General features: G+C 35.6%; 1 protein-coding gene across 1 annotated transcript; it reads right to left on the bottom strand.

Moving 5' to 3' along the window:
• Positions 1-5,696: 5,696 nt before the first annotated feature.
• Positions 5,697-15,081, bottom strand: LOC121869326 (WD repeat-containing protein 74-like). The gene is made up of 2 exons (XM_042370617.1): positions 14,839-15,081; positions 5,697-5,909 (listed from the first exon to the last, which is right to left on the bottom strand). The coding sequence occupies exons 1-2, from the start codon at positions 14,947-14,949 to the stop codon at positions 5,712-5,714; spliced, it is 309 nt and encodes a 102-aa protein (XP_042226551.1). The 5' UTR covers positions 14,950-15,081; the 3' UTR covers positions 5,697-5,711.
• Positions 15,082-21,100: the final 6,019 nt, after the last annotated feature.

Below are 21,100 nucleotides of genomic sequence, written 5' to 3'. Positions count from 1 at the left end.
AACATGTATTGCTGGACTGGACCAAACCGACCTGACCGACCATCTGTTACCCAGTGAAGAATTATTTTTTTTTAACTGAAGATATTTGTTTTAGCTCATAAAATCCATACAAATTACCCGTCAGAATACACTTACATGCTAAAATTTACAATTTGTGATCATTTTGAATATAAACAAACATATATTTTGAGTATTAAAACACAACTTTTAGATAAAAAATTTTTCTCTAGGTAATTATGTTATCTTTGTCCCAAAAAAATACATGACATTTATATTCAATATTCCTGGTCTCACAAGGAATCCACAACACAATTATATTATCCCAATTTTAATCTGAGGTATTATTTAATACCAAATGTTAAAAACTCTTGAATGGAGGATTGGTGGGGTGGGGGAGGGTTGGGACTGACCGCGCGGTTGAAGAGGGGGAGGCAAGGTGGGTACTTGATTGACAGATATAGTATGAAGAATATTATTAACTGTAGATATTTATTTTAGCCTCAAAATTCATACAAATTATCCGGCCAGAATTATAATTTACATTGCTGGAATTTATAATTTGCGTGATCATTTGAATATAAACAATATATTTTATAAAACATACAATTTTAGATAAAATTGTTCTCTAGGTAATTATGTTATCTTTTGTGAAAAAAATATAAGACATTTATATTCAAAATATTCTGGTCTTACAAGGAATCCAACAAATGTCAATTATATTATCTTAACTTAGTTTGAGGAATTATTTATTACTACCTGGTTTTCCCCAAAAAATTTCTCAGAGGAAGAGCCAGGAGTGTAGTGAGAAGAGGAGAGGAGTTAGTCCATTATTTGAATGGACATTAACTCACACTGTATTTCTTATTTCTCTAGCATTAATTGTGTGCATGTACCATCATAATTAAGATGTTATTTTTAATACAACATAGTTATTTGTCGCCAAAAGTGAGCTTGGGGGTCGGCTGGGTTCTACTGGAATTAATCCCATATGTTCTGTATATTCACTTAACGCCATGTTCTTCACTTAATGCAGGACCCTGTCCACTTAATCAACTGCACATATATATATATCATATATATATATATTATATCACACACACGCAACTGCAAATATATATATATATATATATATATATATATATATATACATATATATATATATATGTATATATATACAGTGACCCTGCTTAATCTAACGCCTGTTAACTAAATTTTGTTAACGAACTGCTCTGTATGATCTTCAATTCGGTTAACTTAATCTACTTAAACCTCAACATGTTTTCGCCATACCTGACCGGGCAACCAACTTAGTATCAGTCCGCCAATATTAATCGTTCTAGGCTTAAATTCTTACTATTTTAGTAAATATCAAGAAGTTTACGTTATTCAATAATTTTAAAAGTTTAATATTCAATTTTTATTCATTTTAACAATTATTGAAGATAATTGAAGGTAAAGTGACAAGTTTAATGCGCGCATCCACTAACACAGCAAACAGGCATTAGTCTCTGTTTTCACTGGAGGTAACATCTTACTTGAGTCTCTTCAACTAAATGCTTTTTTCTGTGTTTCCAAGCAAATTATTGGTCATTTGAAATATATTTTACATATTGACAATATATAATGCAGTGCAGTGTTGATTTAAAGAAAAATAATCTTGAATTACACCAAGAGACTAAAATTTTATGGGTGAAAATGGTGCCAGGTGACTTTCCACCCCAATGCCTTCTCTTCCTCTCCTCCACCCCATTCTAATTCCCATCATCATCATCATCATCCAGAGCCTTTACATACACACCAAAAGTAAGTGAACTTTTCTACCATTTTGTTGAATTTAGGAAATTTCGTGAGCTGGAACCAATTACCCAAAACCCATTGAAACAATGGTTTCAAGGAAATCCTTTCAGTTAATCTAACGACCTTCTGAACGGATTGAGTTCGCAACCGAGGGTCACTGTATATATATAATTTGTGTAATAAATGTATGTAGGTATGTACAGTAATCTTTTTCACTCAAATCCTAATGAAACACTATTGAATTAGAATACTGTAGCTGGTTGAAGCAAGCTTATAAATTAAAGAAAATACTTGCAGTGTGTTTAATATATTACAGTATGTTATAAATAAATAAATAAACAAATAAATCGTAAATCCATTTCAAATAAATGAAACAATTGTATTCTTATAATCGACATTAGTTCAAGTTAAATAACAGACTTTTAAGTGAGTCACTAGTGTTTAACTACACCAACCTGTAACATTTGATGCCATTACTTGAAGTGAATTGGCCTTATTTTAAAAAACCAAGGATGTATAAACAGCACTGGTCAATGGGATGGTTGGTAAAGGACTACTGGGTCAGTAAGCTCCCAATGGTAGGTGTCACATTTGGGGTACCGGTCTTATACAGCGAATAGGGCTCAAAAGCTACTTTTTAAATGGAAATTTTGGGGGCCGTCTTATACACCCCGTCGCCTTGTAGGCCGCGATATACGGTATATATTTGTTATAACATACAGAATCCAACCAAAAAACTCGCCCAAAAGGAATACAGAATGGAGGTTATTGTAGGCATGTTGGATGGGTACTCTCTCAAGGAATCAAAACATCAGAGGAGTAGTGTAGCACTTTACATTAATTATTACCATAGTTTTGGGTCATGATTTATCATTCTGGAGGCAATTTTGGCAACATCTGAGTTCCTCAAACCACTTTACCTTAAGAAAACCTGAGATATATATATATATTTTTTACCTTTTTTCCATAAAAACATGATTTTCCACTAGATAACAACATTTCTAAGGAATATAAATGCCATATATGGAAAGACCAAGTTTTTTTCATTATAGAAAAGCAATAAAAAAGCTCAAAACAGCACTTTAATTTTTTGGTGACTTAATGACACTTTCCGGGAACAACCTTGAAATCGGACGGCGCGGTCAAAGGGTTAATCTTAAGAGTGCACCAGAAACTTTACTATTTTTAGTAATGACACAGAATTTGAAATTGCCACCCCAATTGCAACTGGGGTTGCAATTGTTGAGGCAACTAGATATGTCTGATGACAGTAAATGTGTTATTGTCAATTTGTAGGTGAAAGATTTTATCCTCAATAAATGTAGGTTAATATTTCACCTGTAGGCAAATGCTTAAAAAAAGCCTAAGTAAGGAAGCATATTACTTTAACACATAATATCTGACCAGCATGGGGAGGAGCATCGTGTCTCCGCCAGGGGGTCGTGGAGTGGTGGTCCAGCAGGCGTCATGTTTTTTTTGGGGGGGGGGGAGCCCACGGACATATATGCGATCGGACGTTGTTCGGTCGGACGTTAACCGGAGCATGACTGTACTTAAAACATATATATATATTTTTTTTTACATTAAATTTACTACAGCTACAACCAGGGTCTTATTTTCTTAAATTTTCGTGTAGAACTATTGTCCTGGACTCCCGGCTGTAAACACAAACGAAAACGATGGCGTTCCATCTCCTCTTGTGTGACCATATTATTATTAATTTTTATTGTATAAGGTGCATTCAGAAACATTATTTAAAGAATATAGTTTACAATTTTCATTAATTGTATTGTTTTGGGGGGAAAAGAGGGTAAAAAGCCACACAAAAGATATGAAAAGGTCACACTTGGGAACGCATCTCATTATTATTGCTATATTTTAATGGTAATTAATGATTCACAATAAGACGATTCACCTTACACTGCAATATTGGAGGATACATTTACGTCATTATTCGAGGCTTTACTGTACAGTATTACCCCGCTTTACACGGTTTCACTTTCCGCGATTTCTCATTTACGATTTCTCATTTACGCGGTACCTTGCCAGAACCGGACTTTCACTTTCCGCGGTGCATCTACTCATACGCGGTGAAGTATAATTTTTTTTTTTATTTAGCTCATAAAATTCATACAAATTACCTGGCCAGAATATAATTTACATTGCTGGAATTCTTACAATATGATGATCATTTTGAATATAAACATCATGGATTTTGCATTAGACATACAAATTTTAGATCTAATGTAATAATTTGGTTTACACAAAGCAAATATTTTATCCTTTGTGCAGAATATATGAAGTTTCCATTCAAAATATTCCCTGACCTGCAAGGAATCCAGAAATGTCAATTATGTTATCCTAACTTTAGTCTGAGTTATTATTTATTACTAAAAATGTAAATATACTATTTTCTCCCAAAGCTTCTCTGGTAGGGAGGGAAGGTGGGGGGTGGGGGGTAGGGAGGGAGAGAGGGAGGGAGGGAGGGAGGGAGGGAGGGAGGGAGGGAGGGAGGGAGGGAGGGAGGAGGAGGAGGGAGGAGGAGGAGGGACAGGACCCACCCAGCTAGGGCAGAGTATTTTGATTGACAGATAGTGTCCTCGAAGAATATTTCTTTGTTTATTTACTGATGATATATGTTTTAGCTCATAAAATTCATACAAATTACCCAGCCAGAATATAATTTACATTACTGGAATTCTTACAATATGATGATCATTTTAAATATAAACATCATGGATTTTGCATTAGACATACAAATTTTAGATCTAATGTAATAATTTGGTTTACACAAAGCAAATATTTTATCTTTTGTGCAAAATATATGAAGTTTACATTCAAAATATTCCCTGACCTGCAAGGAATCCAGAAATGTCAATTATATTATCCTAACTTTAGTCTGAGGTATTATTTATTACTAAAAGTTAAAATCTAGTTTTTCACCCAAACATTTCTCTGGTAGGGAGGGAAGGTGGGGGGTGGGGGGGAGGGTTGGGACCGACCGACCCAGCTGGCGTGAGTGTGAGGAGGGGGGGGAGGCAAGGTGGGGTACTTTGATTGACAGATAGTGTCGTGAAGAATATTTTTTTTTTATTACTGAAGATATTTGTTTTAGCTCATAAAATTCATACAAATTACCGGCCAGAATATAATTTACATTGCTGGAATTCTTACAATATGATGATCATTTTGAATATAAACATCATGGATTTTGCATTAGACATACAAATTTTAGATCTAATGTAATAATTTGGTTTACACAAAGCAAATATTTTATCTTTTGTGCAAAATATATGAAGTTTACATTCAAAATATTCCCTGACCTGCAAGGAATCCAGAAATGTCAATTATATTATCCTAACTTTAGTCTGAGGTATTATTTATTACTAAACGTTAAAATCTAGTGTTTTCACCCAAACATTTCTCAGAGAGGTAGGAGCGAGTGAGCTGGGAAGAGGGGGGGGGGGATTTGAGTCCATTATTTGAATGGACATTAACCTGGCGACTGTATTTCTCTTAAATATTAATTGTGTGAGCATACCATCATGAAAATTAAATGTTATTTTTACTACAACATAGGTATTGTGTCGGAAAAAGTGGAGTTTGGGGGTCGGGCCAGTCTCGATTGGAATTAATCCCATATGTTCTGTTGTTCACTTTACGCGGTACCCTGTGGGTTCAATTGACCGCGTAAATCGGGTACTACTGTATTAGAGAACGATACTTAAGTAAAAGCACTAAAATGTTTGAGTACTTTTTAAAATGTAAATACCCACAAATATTATTCAAGTACAGTACCCATGTGAATTTATTTATTTACTTTACAACTCTGATGCCAGGGTAATTGTAAGAACCTGCCATTTTTATAAGAAAGTTGATTAATTAATTTCTATAATGTCAAAATGAAGAATCACTTAATTGAGAAAAGTGAATGAAATATGATGCATTAAAGTATGTATTGTTTGCTTTTGTATCACCATAATTCTTAATGAATGTTCAAACACCCTTACATGCTTGTGTCTGGAGGAAACTGCCAAAGTGCGCTGGTCCTCCAGAAAGGCTGCATCAGTCACCCAAACAGGAACTCGCAACTCTAGCATGTCTGGTTTCACCTGAATGAAAGAAAGAAAGATTAAATAAAAAAAATTCTGTTATTAGAAGATGCATGCAAGTGAAACAAGTGTAAATCAGTACACAAAAAAGTAAAAAATATTGTGAGAAATATATGTGAAGGGTGTAAACTGATGTCAGCCTATAGGATAATGATAGACTGAAAGAGCAGTACTACTACAGGGTATATAAATACAGTACAGTATAGATTAGAGGTACAGTTAAGACCCAGAGAACCAGACTATTTAAACCACAGCGATGTTGTTAATTAGACGGAATCTGTTATTCATATCAGCAGGGAGGCACAACTGTTCAAAACAACAGTCAGAATATTACAGTAACATAAAGTTTGACTAATATAAGCTCATAATAAATAAGTTTAAGTAAAATGATCATACTTATGATATACTTTCAGTTAATTCAATTGTTGTTATCTAAAGTGTTAATAGATGTAGGTAAGGTTCTTGATTGTAGAAGCTTTCAGAGCAGCAGAGAAGATATTTTAAGGTTACTAAGTTCCGACGTATGTGTATATGGCATGGATGGCCTTGTGGTAAAGTGGGTGATGTGGATGTGTACAATAAACCCTGTACTGTATCATATAGATTTTATAGATCTTTTGTTTTTTAAATATTTATTTTTTTAACCAAACTTTTAGATAAAGTATTTTGGTAAAAAAATGATGTCTAGCTTAATTAGAACTGATTTTATTGTCTCTAGAGACTCCATGAATGGAGCTGTGTTTTACAGCAGACAGTGTGGTATTTTCTACGAGTCTAAATGATACATCTGGCAGGAGCATACTACTGTACTACTATACTGCATCAACCAGCAGATTCTGCCATCTTTAGCCTAAAGTAGGCAGACACTTCAATCAGCTGATTACATAACTGTAATCATGTCTTAAAATTTGGGATGGAGGTTGGGTGGGGAATTATTGGGTAGTGTACTGATCTGATGCAATGTCAGGTCACCCATTGTTGGGTGGGGGTATAGTGGGCCTAATGACCTAAAGATATCTTGAATAAAGACAAAAGCTAAGGTATTTTTGACATGCGAGGCAGTTAACAAAAAGTGTATAAACTTTTATTCCCAACATCTGTTGTTATTGTGTTAGAGAAATGAATTCCGTACCATTGCACACATGGAAACGCATTTCTGATGACATTATATTTTACCGTATATATTCGTCTATAATTCTACCTTGCTTATAGGTCGACCCTGATTTTTTGACCAAGAAATCATTAATTTATGATATGCCTCATTAATAGGTTGACCCAAATTCTTGAGGGTAATAGAACAGCAAAACCTTCACTAAAAACAATCTACATCCTATAAACTGAGGGTCGCCGTGCCTGAAACACCGAGCGCCGAAGGCAAATTGTTTACCAGTATTATGACACTTTACAATGAAACGCGGGTAGTTTCAGCAAAAATATTGTATATTTCCATTCATGTATTTATTCAAGTCAATTAGGAGGGAATCTTATTGTAATACAACAGCTTTTTTAACTGAAAACCATTCGAAAAACGATTACGGTAACATCTTTTGAACAACGAAAGAAAACTAAAGTCGATTGTTTTCGTTATGATTTTATCCCACTTTCCACTGTAATATGTACGTCATTTCAGAAAAAAATATTACATTTCCGTAAATGTATTATCTCAAGCACAGTATGAATAGAATATCATTTTAATATAATAGTATTTTCACCGAAAACTATTAAAAAAACGAGTAACATCTCTTGAACATCTGAAGGTTAGGTAAAGTCTTTTGTTTTCGTCATGTATTTTATCCTATTTTACATTGAAATACATCACGTTTCAGCAAAACTATTATTTATTTCCGAGAATATATTCATTCCGGCACAGTTAAGGCAAAATATACTTGTGATGTAACAGTTTTTTAACTGAAAACGATTAAAAAAACACGTACCGTCTAGCTGATTCTCAACAGCGGGTGGTGCGTCGTGCATCGTTGTAAACAATATGAGGTTGAGGTGGATTACCAGGTATTATATTGTGTGAAATATCGAAAAGGTTTTTATTACCGGTCTTTTTTGTAGATCAATGGGTTTTTAGGAAAGTCTTCGAGGTAGTAGATAATGACGAAAATTACAATGTTATTTACTTAAGACTTTAGCAAAGCATTTGACAGAGTATCACATCAGAGGCTTCTGAGAAAAGTTAAGGCTCATGGTAACGAGGGGAAAGTTTTAAATTGGATAAAATCATGGCTCATCGATAGAACGCAGAGGGTCAGCGTAGATGGTGTTAAATCTGAGTGAGGCTGTGTTACCAGTGGGGTTCTCCAGGAGTCAATACTAGGCCCACTCTTGTTCATAATCTACATAAACGATCTAGATACTGGGATCAGCAGTGACATAAGCAAGTTTGCGGATGACACCAAAATAGGGCGGGAGATTAATTCAGGGCAGGATGCAAATGCACTACAGGAGGATCTAAATAAACTGCAGGGGTGGTCTAAAAATTGGCAAATGAAATTCAACACCATCAAGTGCAGCGTACCTAATATTGGAAGAACAAATACTGTCAATGTATACAGCCTTAACAACATCAACCTAGAGAAGTCGACTTGTGAAAGAGACCTAGGGGTACTTGTAAGCCCGGACCTACAGCCTAGAAAACAGTGCGTTAATGTTCGAAATAAGGCAAACAGAGTATTGAGTTTTATATCTAGAAGTGTAAGTAATAAGAGTGCAGAGGTCTTATTGCAACTATATCTTGAGCTAGTCAGGCCGCACCTCGTGCCCTTATTATACAATGGATATCAATTCACTAGAGTCAGTGCAGCGAAGAATGACCAAAATGATCCAGGGACTTAGAAACCTTCCATATCAGGATAGGTTAAAGAAACTAAACTTGCATTCCCTAGAAAGACGAAGAGTGCAGGGAGATATGATAGAAGTATTTAAGTCGGTGAAAGGAATCAATAAAGGGGATATAGATAAAGTTCTTATAATATCCGAGCAGGATAGGACTCGGAGCAACGGATTTAAGTTGGATAAGTTTAGGTTTAGGAGGGAGATAGGAAGGAACTGGTTCACAAATAGGGTGGTGGACAAGTGGAACAAGCTTAGCAACTTTGTAGTAAGTGCTGGAACGGTGGAAAGTTTCAAAAGGAGGCTGGATAGATTCATGGATGATAGAGAGTGGTAGTGACTCTCGACAGGAGCTGCCATGCACAGGCCAACAGGCCTATTGCAGACTCCTTATTTTCTTATGTTCTCATGATAAGTTAGCCTGTGCTAAGAACTTCAACATACACTACTGAAAGCACGTTGTAAGGTAAGTTAGCCTATTTTAAGTTGGTGAGCCTCATCTGCTGAAGGCACTGCACAGCTTTTCATTACTAATTGGTACATAATTTACGTTTCCATTGTTTACTGGCAGTAAATGGTAAATATTTTTCATGTCTAAAGCTAAAAGTTGCTCCTCGCCCTTCCCATCATGCACAGATTCAACCTAACAAAACTATTACCCAAGTAGAGGTCGACTCCCAGTTTTTTGCCTAAAAAATTGGTCTTAAAAACTCGAACTACACACGAGTATACAGGGGTATACGGTACTTATGAAGTACTGTATATACCCTGTACTTAGTTCTGTAGTATATATGAAGTGTACAGGTATTAATTAAGCGCAGATTATTACAGTAATGTATCTTTAAACATTAATGAATATCAAAAAAACAATATTGTGTCATGACTGAGGCAGGAGTTGTTGACAAACACTTTGTGAGAGGCGACCCTTTGCGGGAGGGAGGGGGGTTGGGGAGGGAAGCGGTCACATTTACCCGCATTCGCTCTAAACTTCTAATTGTGATAGGGATATGAATTTGATACCACAATGATCCTGAATAAATTTTCTATAAGACATTTCCAATAAGATATCCATATATAAAATATTTCGACATTACAGTCGGCCCTTCACATACGCGGGTTTAGCATTCACGGATTCGCAAATACGCGGATTGCCCCGCCGGAGGAATATTCTGTACATTGAAGTAATTGAAGTACATTCAAATCGCGCGCCATTCAACTCGCGCGCGGTACCGAACACAGGACACTGCCCGCTCCCGCAACCTCACACACACACACGCATAGCTCTCCCTCACTCAGTCAGTCTCGCTGTAACCACGCTTGTGTTGACATCAGCATTGTAGTTGCAAAAATATTACATTTCCGTGAATGTATTATATCAAGCACAGTATGAATAGAATATCACTAATATAAGAGTATTTTAACCGAAAACTACTAAAAAAACGAGTAACATATCTTGAACATCGGAAAGTTAAGTAAAGTCTCTTGTTTTCGTCATGTATTTTATCCTATTTTACATTGAAATAAATCACGTTTCAGCAAAACTACCATTTATTTTTGAGAATATATTCATTCAGGCACAGTTTAGGTAAAATATACATGTGCTGTAACATTTTTTTAATTGAAAACGATTCGAAACACACGTACCAAGAAATAACGTTGGAGAAGTTGGGGGAGATGACCAGGATGATTGAGGCACTGAAAAACCTGGCCTATAGTATGGACCCCTCCATGGTGCGTGCCCTGAAATTCATGCGAGGGATGGATGATGCTTTTGTTCCATACAAAAACATCATGGAAGAAATGAAAAGAAAGAGACGACAACTCCCCATCACCATGTTCTTTGATCACCGAAGGAGAGATTCAACACCATCAATAGCTGGCGGCAGTGAGGAAGCAGCTGAATCCACCGTCGCCCCCACTTCACCACCTGTTATGGAATTGAGTGATGATGAGCCCGATGACCCCCGCCCTGTCGCCGATGAGAGGTACGGTACAGTAAAGTGAAATTCTCATCTCTTTTTTTTAATAGCTTTTCTTGCCATGTTTATTGTTTGTAAAAATGCACAGCACAGTACAGTTCAGTACTGTACATAGGAAGTGGAGGTGCAGTTATTCACAAAACATTTGTGTTTGTTGTCGGCAGTAGTGACGGTGAGGAGGTAGAGGTGGAGGAGGGAGCGAGTTGGGAGGAGTGGTGAGGTGACCTTGGACGCGAGAGCAGGGACGAGTGGAGATGCCAGCCAGTATATTTTGGGTGTATTAATTGTTTTTATAGCTATTTTTGCATTTTAATATTAAATACTGTACATTACGTTTCAACAAAACTACCATTTATTTCTGAGAACAAAGAAATGTAATATTTTTGCTGAAATGATGTACGTATTACAGTGGAAAGTGGGATAAAATTGTGACGCTAAGCAATGACTCTCTCTCTCTTTCTTTCGTTCAAAAGATGTTGCCGTAATCGCTTTTCGAATGGTTTTCAGTTGTGGGATTATAAGGCTAATGATAGGATAGAATATTATTGTAATGCAGTACGAGTACAGTACAACAGTTTTTTAACTGAAAACCATTCGAAAAGCGATTACGGTAAAATCTTTTGAACAACGAAAGAAAGCGAAAGTCATTGTTTTCATAATTTTATCCCACTTTCCACTGTACAGTAATATGTACGTCATTTCAGCCAAAATATTACATTTCCATATTTATTTCTGAGAATATATTCATTCAGACACAGTTAAGGTAAAATATACTTGTGATGTAATATTTTAATGAAAATACGGTATCGTAGTTGTCTTTTGTATCAAATTTAATTAACAAAGATTGATGTTTCAAATGTAATGAACAAAAATTTATGTACAGTATCTATAAATAAATTTTAACAAATGAATACTTTGTTTTACATCGTCCTGTGTATACCATACCATGGATTTGGCTACTTTGGGCTAGCTATGATGACGCAAGAGGCTGCCCTGGTGACTGTACCGACACTCACAGCTGGTGGTGCGTTGGTGCGTCGTTTCCATTGTTTACTGGTAGTTACTGGTAAATATTTTTCAACCTAACGAAACTATTACCCTTTTAGAGGTCGACCCCCAATTTTTTGCAAAATAATTTGGTCTTAAAAACTCGAACTACACACAGGTATATACGGTAAATAAGGACATGGGGGGCCAGGGTTTTTTAGGGGGGCAGCAAAAGTACACGGATTTTTAACATTCACGGGTATCTCTGTTACCTATAATCCCCGCGTATGTTAAGGGCCGACTGTATATGATGGGGATTCCATTCATTTACATAAAAAAAAAATGTAAGAAATGTTGATACCAGAGTCAATAAACTCAGTTCTAATTAAGTTAAACACACCATTTTTTTTACCAAAATAATCCTGAATACTTTCTTTTTTTTTACAGGGATTAGCCCACCCGGGTACAGGGCACTGACCCACATTGGGACCTGGGGGGTGAAAATGTAATAATAATAATGATAACACTAATAATAATAATTCAGACCAGTAAATTTTATAATAAAAAATAACAAAAATAAAATAATTAAATAAATATATTTTAAAAACAAAAGCTCTACATGATATGGGCATGAATGGACCTGTGTGTTACAGCAAAGACAGTGGTATTTTCCACCCATCACAGGAAAATGCCATGAGTCTTAACGATGTATCTCGCTGGAACTGTATTTATTTACACAAACACCACTGTACATGTACAATTATCATTTGTATTGTAAACAAAATAATGTATACTAGTGTACTACTATACTGTATATGCTGAACTCACAAGCAGACATTGTTCACTCAGCTGACTGTAATACTTAACTGTAATCATGTCTTAACACTTGCGATGGAGGTTGGGAGGGAGATTAGTGGGTCATGTTACTGACCTGACCTGATGATATATCAGGTCACCCACTGTAGGGGTGGGGGATTAGTGGGTCTTATGACAAGAAAAGTCTTGAAAACAGATGAAAAGTTCTTTGTTGACATAGTGTGGTTACAGCACTTGTCTGCCTCCATATTGGTGTATTGACATAATCCACACAAAACTATGAGAAGAAAAGGCAGCTACCAAACAGGGAGGTACTACCGCCTGGGAAGATATTGGAAGCATAATGTGTTGTCTAATGGTAGACCCTGCTGTCATATGGCATCATGAAAATTGTGACCAAGTCCCAGGTTGCTGATCTGACGTTTTGCCTCATTTACACACAATTATGGGGTCTCAATTGTTTCTCTTACTACTGACAACACAACATATATACTGTATATTGTTTCTCACTAAATTTTTTTTCAATTTGTATTTCTTTATGGTTCTTTGTTATTATTATTATTATTATTATTATTATTATTATTACATTTTCGCCCTCTAGGCCCCGATGTGGGTCAGTGACCTGTGCCTGGGTGGGCTAATCCCCGTAAAAAAAAAAAAAAAACTACTTTTTGTACAATATCTGTTACTGTACTTTTTTATCTATTATGTATAATGTACAGTGATCCCTTGGTTAATGAGTGCCTCGGTTCACGAGATTTCGGCTAACGAGTTACCTTCCATAAGATTCTTAACTTCGGTTAACGAGCAATCCCTCGATTAACAAGTCGACCTCAACATGTTTTCGCTTGCATTCGGCGGTCCACCAGCTGTAGTATTAGTCCGCCAATACAGTAATCAGTTTTAGGGCTTAAATTCCTGACTATTTTCGTTAATATCAAGAAGTTTATACTATTCAATAATTTTAAAAGTTTTATATTAATTTTTTTAGTCATTTTAACAATTATTGAACATAATTGAAGTATAGGAAGCTAGTTTTTTGCCCGCCATACAGCCTGTCAACACACCATACAGGCGTCAGTCTCTGTGTCTTTTCACTGGAGGTAACATCTTGCTTGAGACTCTCTTCAACTAAATGCTTTTTTTCTGAGTTTCCAGTCAAATTATTGATCATTTTAAAATATATTTTACATATTAACAATATATAATGCAGTGCAGTGTTGATTTAAAGAAAATAATCTTGAATTACACCAAGTGAACTAAAATTTTGTGGGTGAAATGGTGCCATGGGGTGACTTCTCTTCCACCCCAATGCCTTCTCTTCTCCCTTCTCCTCCACCCCATTCTAATTCCCATCATCATCATCATCATCCAAGAGCCTTCTACATACACACCTCAAAGTAAGTGTACTTACTACCTTTTTTGTTGATTTTAGGCAATTTTCGGTGAGCTGGAACCAATTACCCAAAAACCCATTGAAACAATGGTTTTGGTGAACGAGCAACCTTCTAGAACGAATTGTGCTCGTTAACCGAGGGACCACTGTATAGTGTTTATTAGAGCAGGTTTGCAATAGTTATGGTCTCTGGAACCTAACCCGTAAGTTATCGTCCAGCAGTGCCATTTTCCATTGGGATATGTAAACCGAGACTGTGTTGTTACTGTTTTGTAAATAAAATGTGCCCTATGGAGAGTTTCTGACAGTAAGCTATGGTAGTCATTCACAGAGAAAAGGAAGCTTTCATTCGATGCACCAAAGCTAAGAGCTGCAGATATATATGAGTTTCCTTTAACTCCGATTTCTAACCTTTCCTGAACAGTGAAATAACCACAAAACAAAGACCACACCACACAATGGCAGGTTAACATACATGCATACAGAAAGAAACACACACACACCTAACCTAACTTCTTCTGCGAATTGCTGTTTGATACCACAACCGCATCCAACCCATACGAGCACGTACTGATCGCTATAAGAACAGCCCAGTCCCAACCATTGTAAAAATTATCAATAACTTGTAATCAACCAGTGTATTCACTCCCAGTTAGTCTTACCTTTTAGCACTGTCACTATGTAGTATGACCTTCTCCCCACCTTGTTATTATATATCGTATTTGTATCACTTAAGTTACCTGTATATTATTTGTCAAGCAAGAGACCCATTCCCCAATTATGTGACTGTATATTTTCAGCCTTCCGGCTGCCATGCTCTTTCAATAAAGAGTTAATTATTATTACACACACACAAACACCTGAACACATCCAAGCATTTGACAAAATTTAATTGTAACAGACCACATACATTCTTGGCTTTAAATGTGGGCTCCTCTGGGTGTTGTAAATCCCACAACTGAAGATCATTTTCTTTCCCTCCTGTGGCAATTAAACTTGGTGTTCCTGGATTCTGTCTCATAGTTGTCAAAAATTCACCTGACGTTAAGGCATTTATCTCAACTGGTACTTTCCCTCGCCAAAGTGTCACCTGACCAGACTTGACGGCAGAAATAGTTATGCTGAAAAGAAAACAACTGTCAAAAATAGTCAAAAATCAGTAAAAATGGGACTAAACTTACCTCATTATTTATTAATTAAAAACACATACAGAATGAACCTACAAGTCGGAAACTCTGGCAAACCCTCAATAATGGTGGCTGGGATTAATACATAGATTAAGCATATCTTCCCAATGTAACCAAAGCTCCTAAAATGGGATATTATAAGGATGTCGCCACTTAAAATCAAACACCTTGTGGTTTATAAACAGCTTAAGGCATCAACCTTTTTAGAGAAGGTCCAACCTTTGGGAGCAATAGCAAATAATATTATAGCCAAGACACACACCTATTTAATTAATTGGCAGTCTTTTTTTTTTTTTTTAAGAATTCGAGTTAACGGTCACAGCAGAGCTCAGGAGCTTGATCTTTTTGAATGGGTTTTCTGTGAAACAGTTTATCCATTTCATTAATCTTTCCATATCTTTCTTTGTTCCAAACAGAGAGATAAGTACAGTATATTTCACCATTGATGTTTCTTCATAAGCAGACTGCTAATTGAAGATTAGAGTCAGCTAATGGGATGTTTTACTGTATCAAGTGGAATGTGCATCATACAAGAACTTTGAACATAATTACAGTAAGATCCCCATAAGTCAGACATTTGTACGTTGGAAACACCCATAAGATGAGTTCTGGCTTGGGGGGGGGGGGTATGTGGCGGCAGTTCCTGCATGTTTGTGACCACTGCTCTGCGCACTCTGGGTTTTTATTCGTATTTAGTGCTTCCTTAGCGTAGTATTATAGCCTCTAAACCAAGTAATATTAAAACACCATTAATGAGGACCACCGAGAGAAAAGGAATGGTGCTCAGAACTCTACTAATTGAAGAGAAACTGAAGATATGACAGAATTGATGCTGGGATCTCCATGAACATCCGTGAAGAGTTTGGGCTGAAATGGAGTATTTTTCAATTATATCAGCCAGATTTAAGTGTAATTAAATGAAGGTGTAATTGAATATAAGTGTGAATACACTATTGTATAAGCATTGTACAGAAGGCCCCCCAAATTTGGGGGGGGGAGGATTACGTTCTCAAAATGGTCATCGCCAAATTCGCAAATAACATTTGCTGGGGGGTTACTGGTGCACACACAAAAAAAAAATGAATATTCCCTTTATATGTATGCCTCAAGGAAAATTATTTCTTTTACCTGTATTGTATATACAGTTGTACCCCACTTAACGCGGTCAATAAAACCCAGAGGGTACCGTGTTAAGTGAACAACAGAACATATGGGATTAATTCCAATAGAAACTGGCCCGACCCCCAAACTCCACTTTTTCCGACACAATACCTATGTTCTAGTAAAAATAACATCTTAATTTTATGATGGTACATGCACACAATTAATACTTTAGAGAAATAGAGAAATACAGTCGCCAAGTTAATGTCCATTCAAATAATGGACTCTACTCCCTCCCCCTCTTCTCACAGTACACTCGCTGGCTCTTCCCTCTGAGAAATTTTGGGGGGAAAACCAGGTATAGTAATAAATAATTCCTCAAACGAAAGTTAGGATAATATAATTAACATTGCTGGATTCCTTGTAAGACCAGGAATATTTTGAATACAAATGTCATATATTTTGCACAAAAGATAACATATTTACTCAGAATAAACTTTACATCTAAAATTTGTATGTCTAATGCAAAATCTATGATGTTTATATTCAAATGATCACCAAATTGTAAGAATTCCAGCAATGTAAATTATATTCTGGCCGGGTAATTTGTATGAATTTTATGAGCTAAAACAAATATCTTCAGTTAATAAAAAAAAATAATATTCTTCACAACACTATCTGTCAATCAAAGCACCCCACCTTGCCTTCCCCCTCTTCCAGCCGCGCGGTCAGTCCCAACCCTCCCCCCCACCCCCTACCAATCCTCCCTTCAAGAGTTTTTAACATTTAGTATTAAATAATACCTCAGATTTAAGTTAGGATAATATAATTGACATTGCTGGATTCCTTGTAAGACCAGGAATATTTTGAATATAAACGTCATATATTTTGCACAATAGATAACATATTTACTCAAGAGTAAACATTACATCTAAAATTTGTATGTCTAATGCAAAGTCTATGATGTTTATATTCAAAATGATCATCAAATTATAAGAATTCCAGCAATGTAAATTATATTCTGACCGGGTAATTTGTATGAATTTTATGAGCTAAAACAAATACAGTTGTACCCCACTTAACACGGTCAATAGAACCCAGAGGGTCCCGTGTTAAGTGAAATCCGCGTTAAGTGAACAACAGAACATATGGGATTAATTCCAATAGAAACCGGCCCGACCCCCAAACTCCACTTTTTGAAGGCACATACCTATGTTGTAGTAAAAATAACATCTTAATTTTATGATGGTACATGCACACAATTAATACTTAAGAGAAATAGAGAAATACAGTCGCCAAGTTAATGTCCATTCAAATAATGGACTCAACTCCCTCCCCCTCTCACACTACACTGCCGGCTCTTCCCTCTCAGAGAAATTTTTGGGGGAAAACCACTAAATTTTAATAAATAATACCTCAAACTAAAGTTAGGATAATACAATTGACATTGCTGGATTCCTTGTAAGACCAGGAATATTTTGAATATAAATGTCATATATTTTGCACAAAAGATAACATAGTTACCTAGAGAAAAATTTTTATTTAAAATTTGTATGTTTAATGCAAAATATATGATGTTTATATTCAAAATGATCACCAAATTATAAGAATTCCAGCAATGTAAATTATATTCTGACCGGGTAATTTGTATGAATTTTATGAGATAAAACAAATATCTTCAGTTAATAAATAAAAAATAATCTTCACGACACTATCTGTCAATCAAAGTACCCCACCTTGCCTCCCCCCCTCTTCCAACCGCGCGGTCAGTCCCAACCCTCCCCCCCACCCCCCACCAATCCTCCCTTCCAGAGTTTTTAACATTTAGTATTAAATAATACCTCAGATTAAAGTTAGGATAATATAATTGACATTGCTGGATTCCTTGTAAGACCAGGAATATTTTGAATATAAATGTCATATATTTTGCACAAAAGATAACATAGTTAATTTGAGAAAAATTTTTATCTAAAATTTGTATGTCTAATGCAAAATATATGATGTTTATATTCAAAATGATCATCAAATTATAAGAATTCCAGCAATGTAAATTATATTCAGACCGGGTAATTTGTATGAATTTTATGAGCTAAAACAAATATCTTCAGTTAATAAAAAAAAAAAATAATTCTTCACAGGGTAACAGATGGTCGGTCAGTCCCTCCCTCCCCCCCACCCCCCACCAACCGTCCCAAGGAGATGTGTGGAATAACCACTAAATTTTAATAAATAATACCTCAAACTAAAGTTAGGATAATATAATTGACATTGCTGGATTCCTTGTAAGACCAGGAATATTTTGAATATAAATGTCATATATTTTGCACAAAAGATAACATAGTTACTCTGAGAAAAATTTTTATCTAAAATTTGTATGTCTAATGCAAAATATATGATGTTTATATTCAAAATGATCACCAAATTATAAGAATTCCAGCAATGCAAATTATATTCTGGCCGGGTAATTTGTATGAATTTTATGAGCTAAAACAGGCAGTCAGGCAGGGTGGCGGGTGGGGCAAATCTAAAAATAGCGTCTCGAGCCGGACACTCACCGCGTATATGTGGAAAAAATCCGTGTTAAGTGAAAGTTCAGCTCTGGCGAGGCACCGCGTATATGATAAAACGCGTTAAGTGAAACCGCGTTAGGCGGGGTAATACTGTATCTTCAGTTAATAAAAAAAATATTCTTCACTGTAACAGATGGTCGGTCGGTCGGTCCCTCCCTCCCCCCACCTCCCGTCTCACCAGATGTATGGGAAAACCCAGAATATTTACCTTTTAGTAATAAATAATACCTCAAACTAAAGTTAGGATAATATAATTGACATAGCTGGATTCCTTGAAAGCCCAGGAATATTTTGAATACAAATGTCATATATTTTGCACAAAAAATAACATATTTACTCAGAATAAACTTTATATCTAAAATTTGTATGTCTAATGCAAAATCTATGATGTTTATATTCAAAATGATCATCATATCGTAAGAATTCCAGCAATGTAAATTATATTCTGGCTGGGTAATTTGTATGAATTTTATGAGCTAAAACAGGCAATCAGGCAGGGTGGCGGGTGGGGCGAATCTAAAAATAGCTCTCGAGCCGGACACTCACCGAGTATATGTGGAAAAAACCCGCGTTAAGTGAAAGTTCAGCTCTGGCGAGGCACCGCGTATATGGTAAAACGCGCTAAGTGAAACCGCGTTAGGCGGGGTAATACTGTACAGTATATGTGTGAGTGTGCGTAGACACACACATACAAATAAATAATAATGGGAAAATAACCTCACAAATAATCAGAACATATTTATTAAAAATGTGAGTCTACCCTCAAGTCCGTGCTTTATTGATAAAGCCAGGATTTAAGTGTAGACTGTCACATTTCTAATAAACTTATTTCTGACTATATATATATATATATATATATATATATATATATATATATATATATATATATATATATATATATATATATATATATATATATATATATATATATATACATATACATATATACAGTCAACCCTCACTTTACGCGGTTAATGTAACCCACAGGGTACCGCGGAAAGTGAGAAACGCGTAAAGTGAATAACATAACATATGGGATTAAATGAAATAGAGACCAGCTGACCCCCAAACTCCACTTTTTCCAACACAATACCTATGTTCTAGTAAAAATAACATCTTAATTTTATGATGGTACATGCACACAATTAATACTTAAGAGAAATAGAGAAATACAGTCGCCAAGTTAATGTCCATTCAAATAATGGACTCAACTCCCTCCCCCTCTTCTCACACTACACTCGCTGGCTCTTCCCTCTCTGAGAAATTTTGGGGGGAAAACCACTAGATTTTAAGGTATAGTAATAAATAATACCTCAAACTAAAGTTAGGATAATATAATTGACATTGCTGGATTCCTTGTAAGACCAGGAATATTTTGAATATAAATGTCATATATTTTGCACAAAAGATAACATATTTACTCAGAGTAAACATTAGATCTAAAATTTGTATGTCTAATGCAAAATCTATGATGTTTGTATTCAAAATGATCATCAAATTGTAAGAATTCCAGCAATGTAAATTATATTCTGGCCGGGTAATTTGTATTAATTTTATGAGCTAAAACAAATATCTTCAGTTAATAAAAAAAAAAAAATATTCTTAAGACACTAACTGTCAATCAAAGTTCCCCACGTTGCCTCCCCCCCTCTTCCAACCGCGCCAGATGGTTGGTCGGTCCCAACCCACCCGCCCATCCCCCACCTTCCCTCCCTACCAGAGAAATGTTGGGTGATAAAACTAGATTTTAACTTTTAGTAATAAATAATACCTCAGACTAAAGTTAGGATAATATAATTGACATTGCTGGATTCCTTGTAAGACCAGGAATATTTTGAATATATATGTCATATATTTTGCACAAAAGATAACATATTTACTCATGAGTAAACATTACATCTAAAATTTGTATGTCTAATGCAAAATCTATGATGTTTATATTCAAAATGATCATCAAATTGTAAGAATTCCAGCAATGTAAATTATATTCTGGCCGGGTAATTTGTATGAATTTTATGAGCTAAAACAAATATCTTCAGTTAATAAAAAAAAAATATTCTTCACTCCGTGCCAGATGGTCGGTCGGTCCCTCCCTCCTCCCCAACCCTCCCTACCAGATAAATGTGTGGGAAAACCAGACTATTTACCTTTTTAGTAACAAATAATACCTCAGACTAAAGTTAGGATAATATAATTGACATTGCTGGATTCCTTGTAAGATCAGGAATATTTTGAATATAAATGTCATATATTTTGTACAAAAGATAACATATTTACTCAGAGTAAACATTAGATCTAAAATTTGTATGTCTAA

This window comes from Homarus americanus, unplaced genomic scaffold (genome assembly GCF_018991925.1).
Source record: "Homarus americanus isolate GMGI-L3 unplaced genomic scaffold, GMGI_Hamer_2.0 scaffold36734, whole genome shotgun sequence".
NCBI lineage: Eukaryota > Metazoa > Arthropoda > Malacostraca > Decapoda > Nephropidae > Homarus > Homarus americanus.
Note: the sequence above shows the minus strand (reverse complement) of the source record. Positions and strands in the feature narration are given on the sequence as shown.

Excerpts from the sequence above, each read along its gene's own strand:
- LOC121869326 (XM_042370617.1), bottom strand. The coding sequence starts at position 14,949 with ATGAGACAGAATCCAGGAACACCAAGTTTAATTGCCACAGGAGGGAAA. Across the intron at positions 5,910-14,838 it reads CCACATTTAAAGCCAAGAAT|GTGAAACCAGACATGCTAGA; the intron begins GTATGTGGTCTG and ends TCTTTCATTCAG.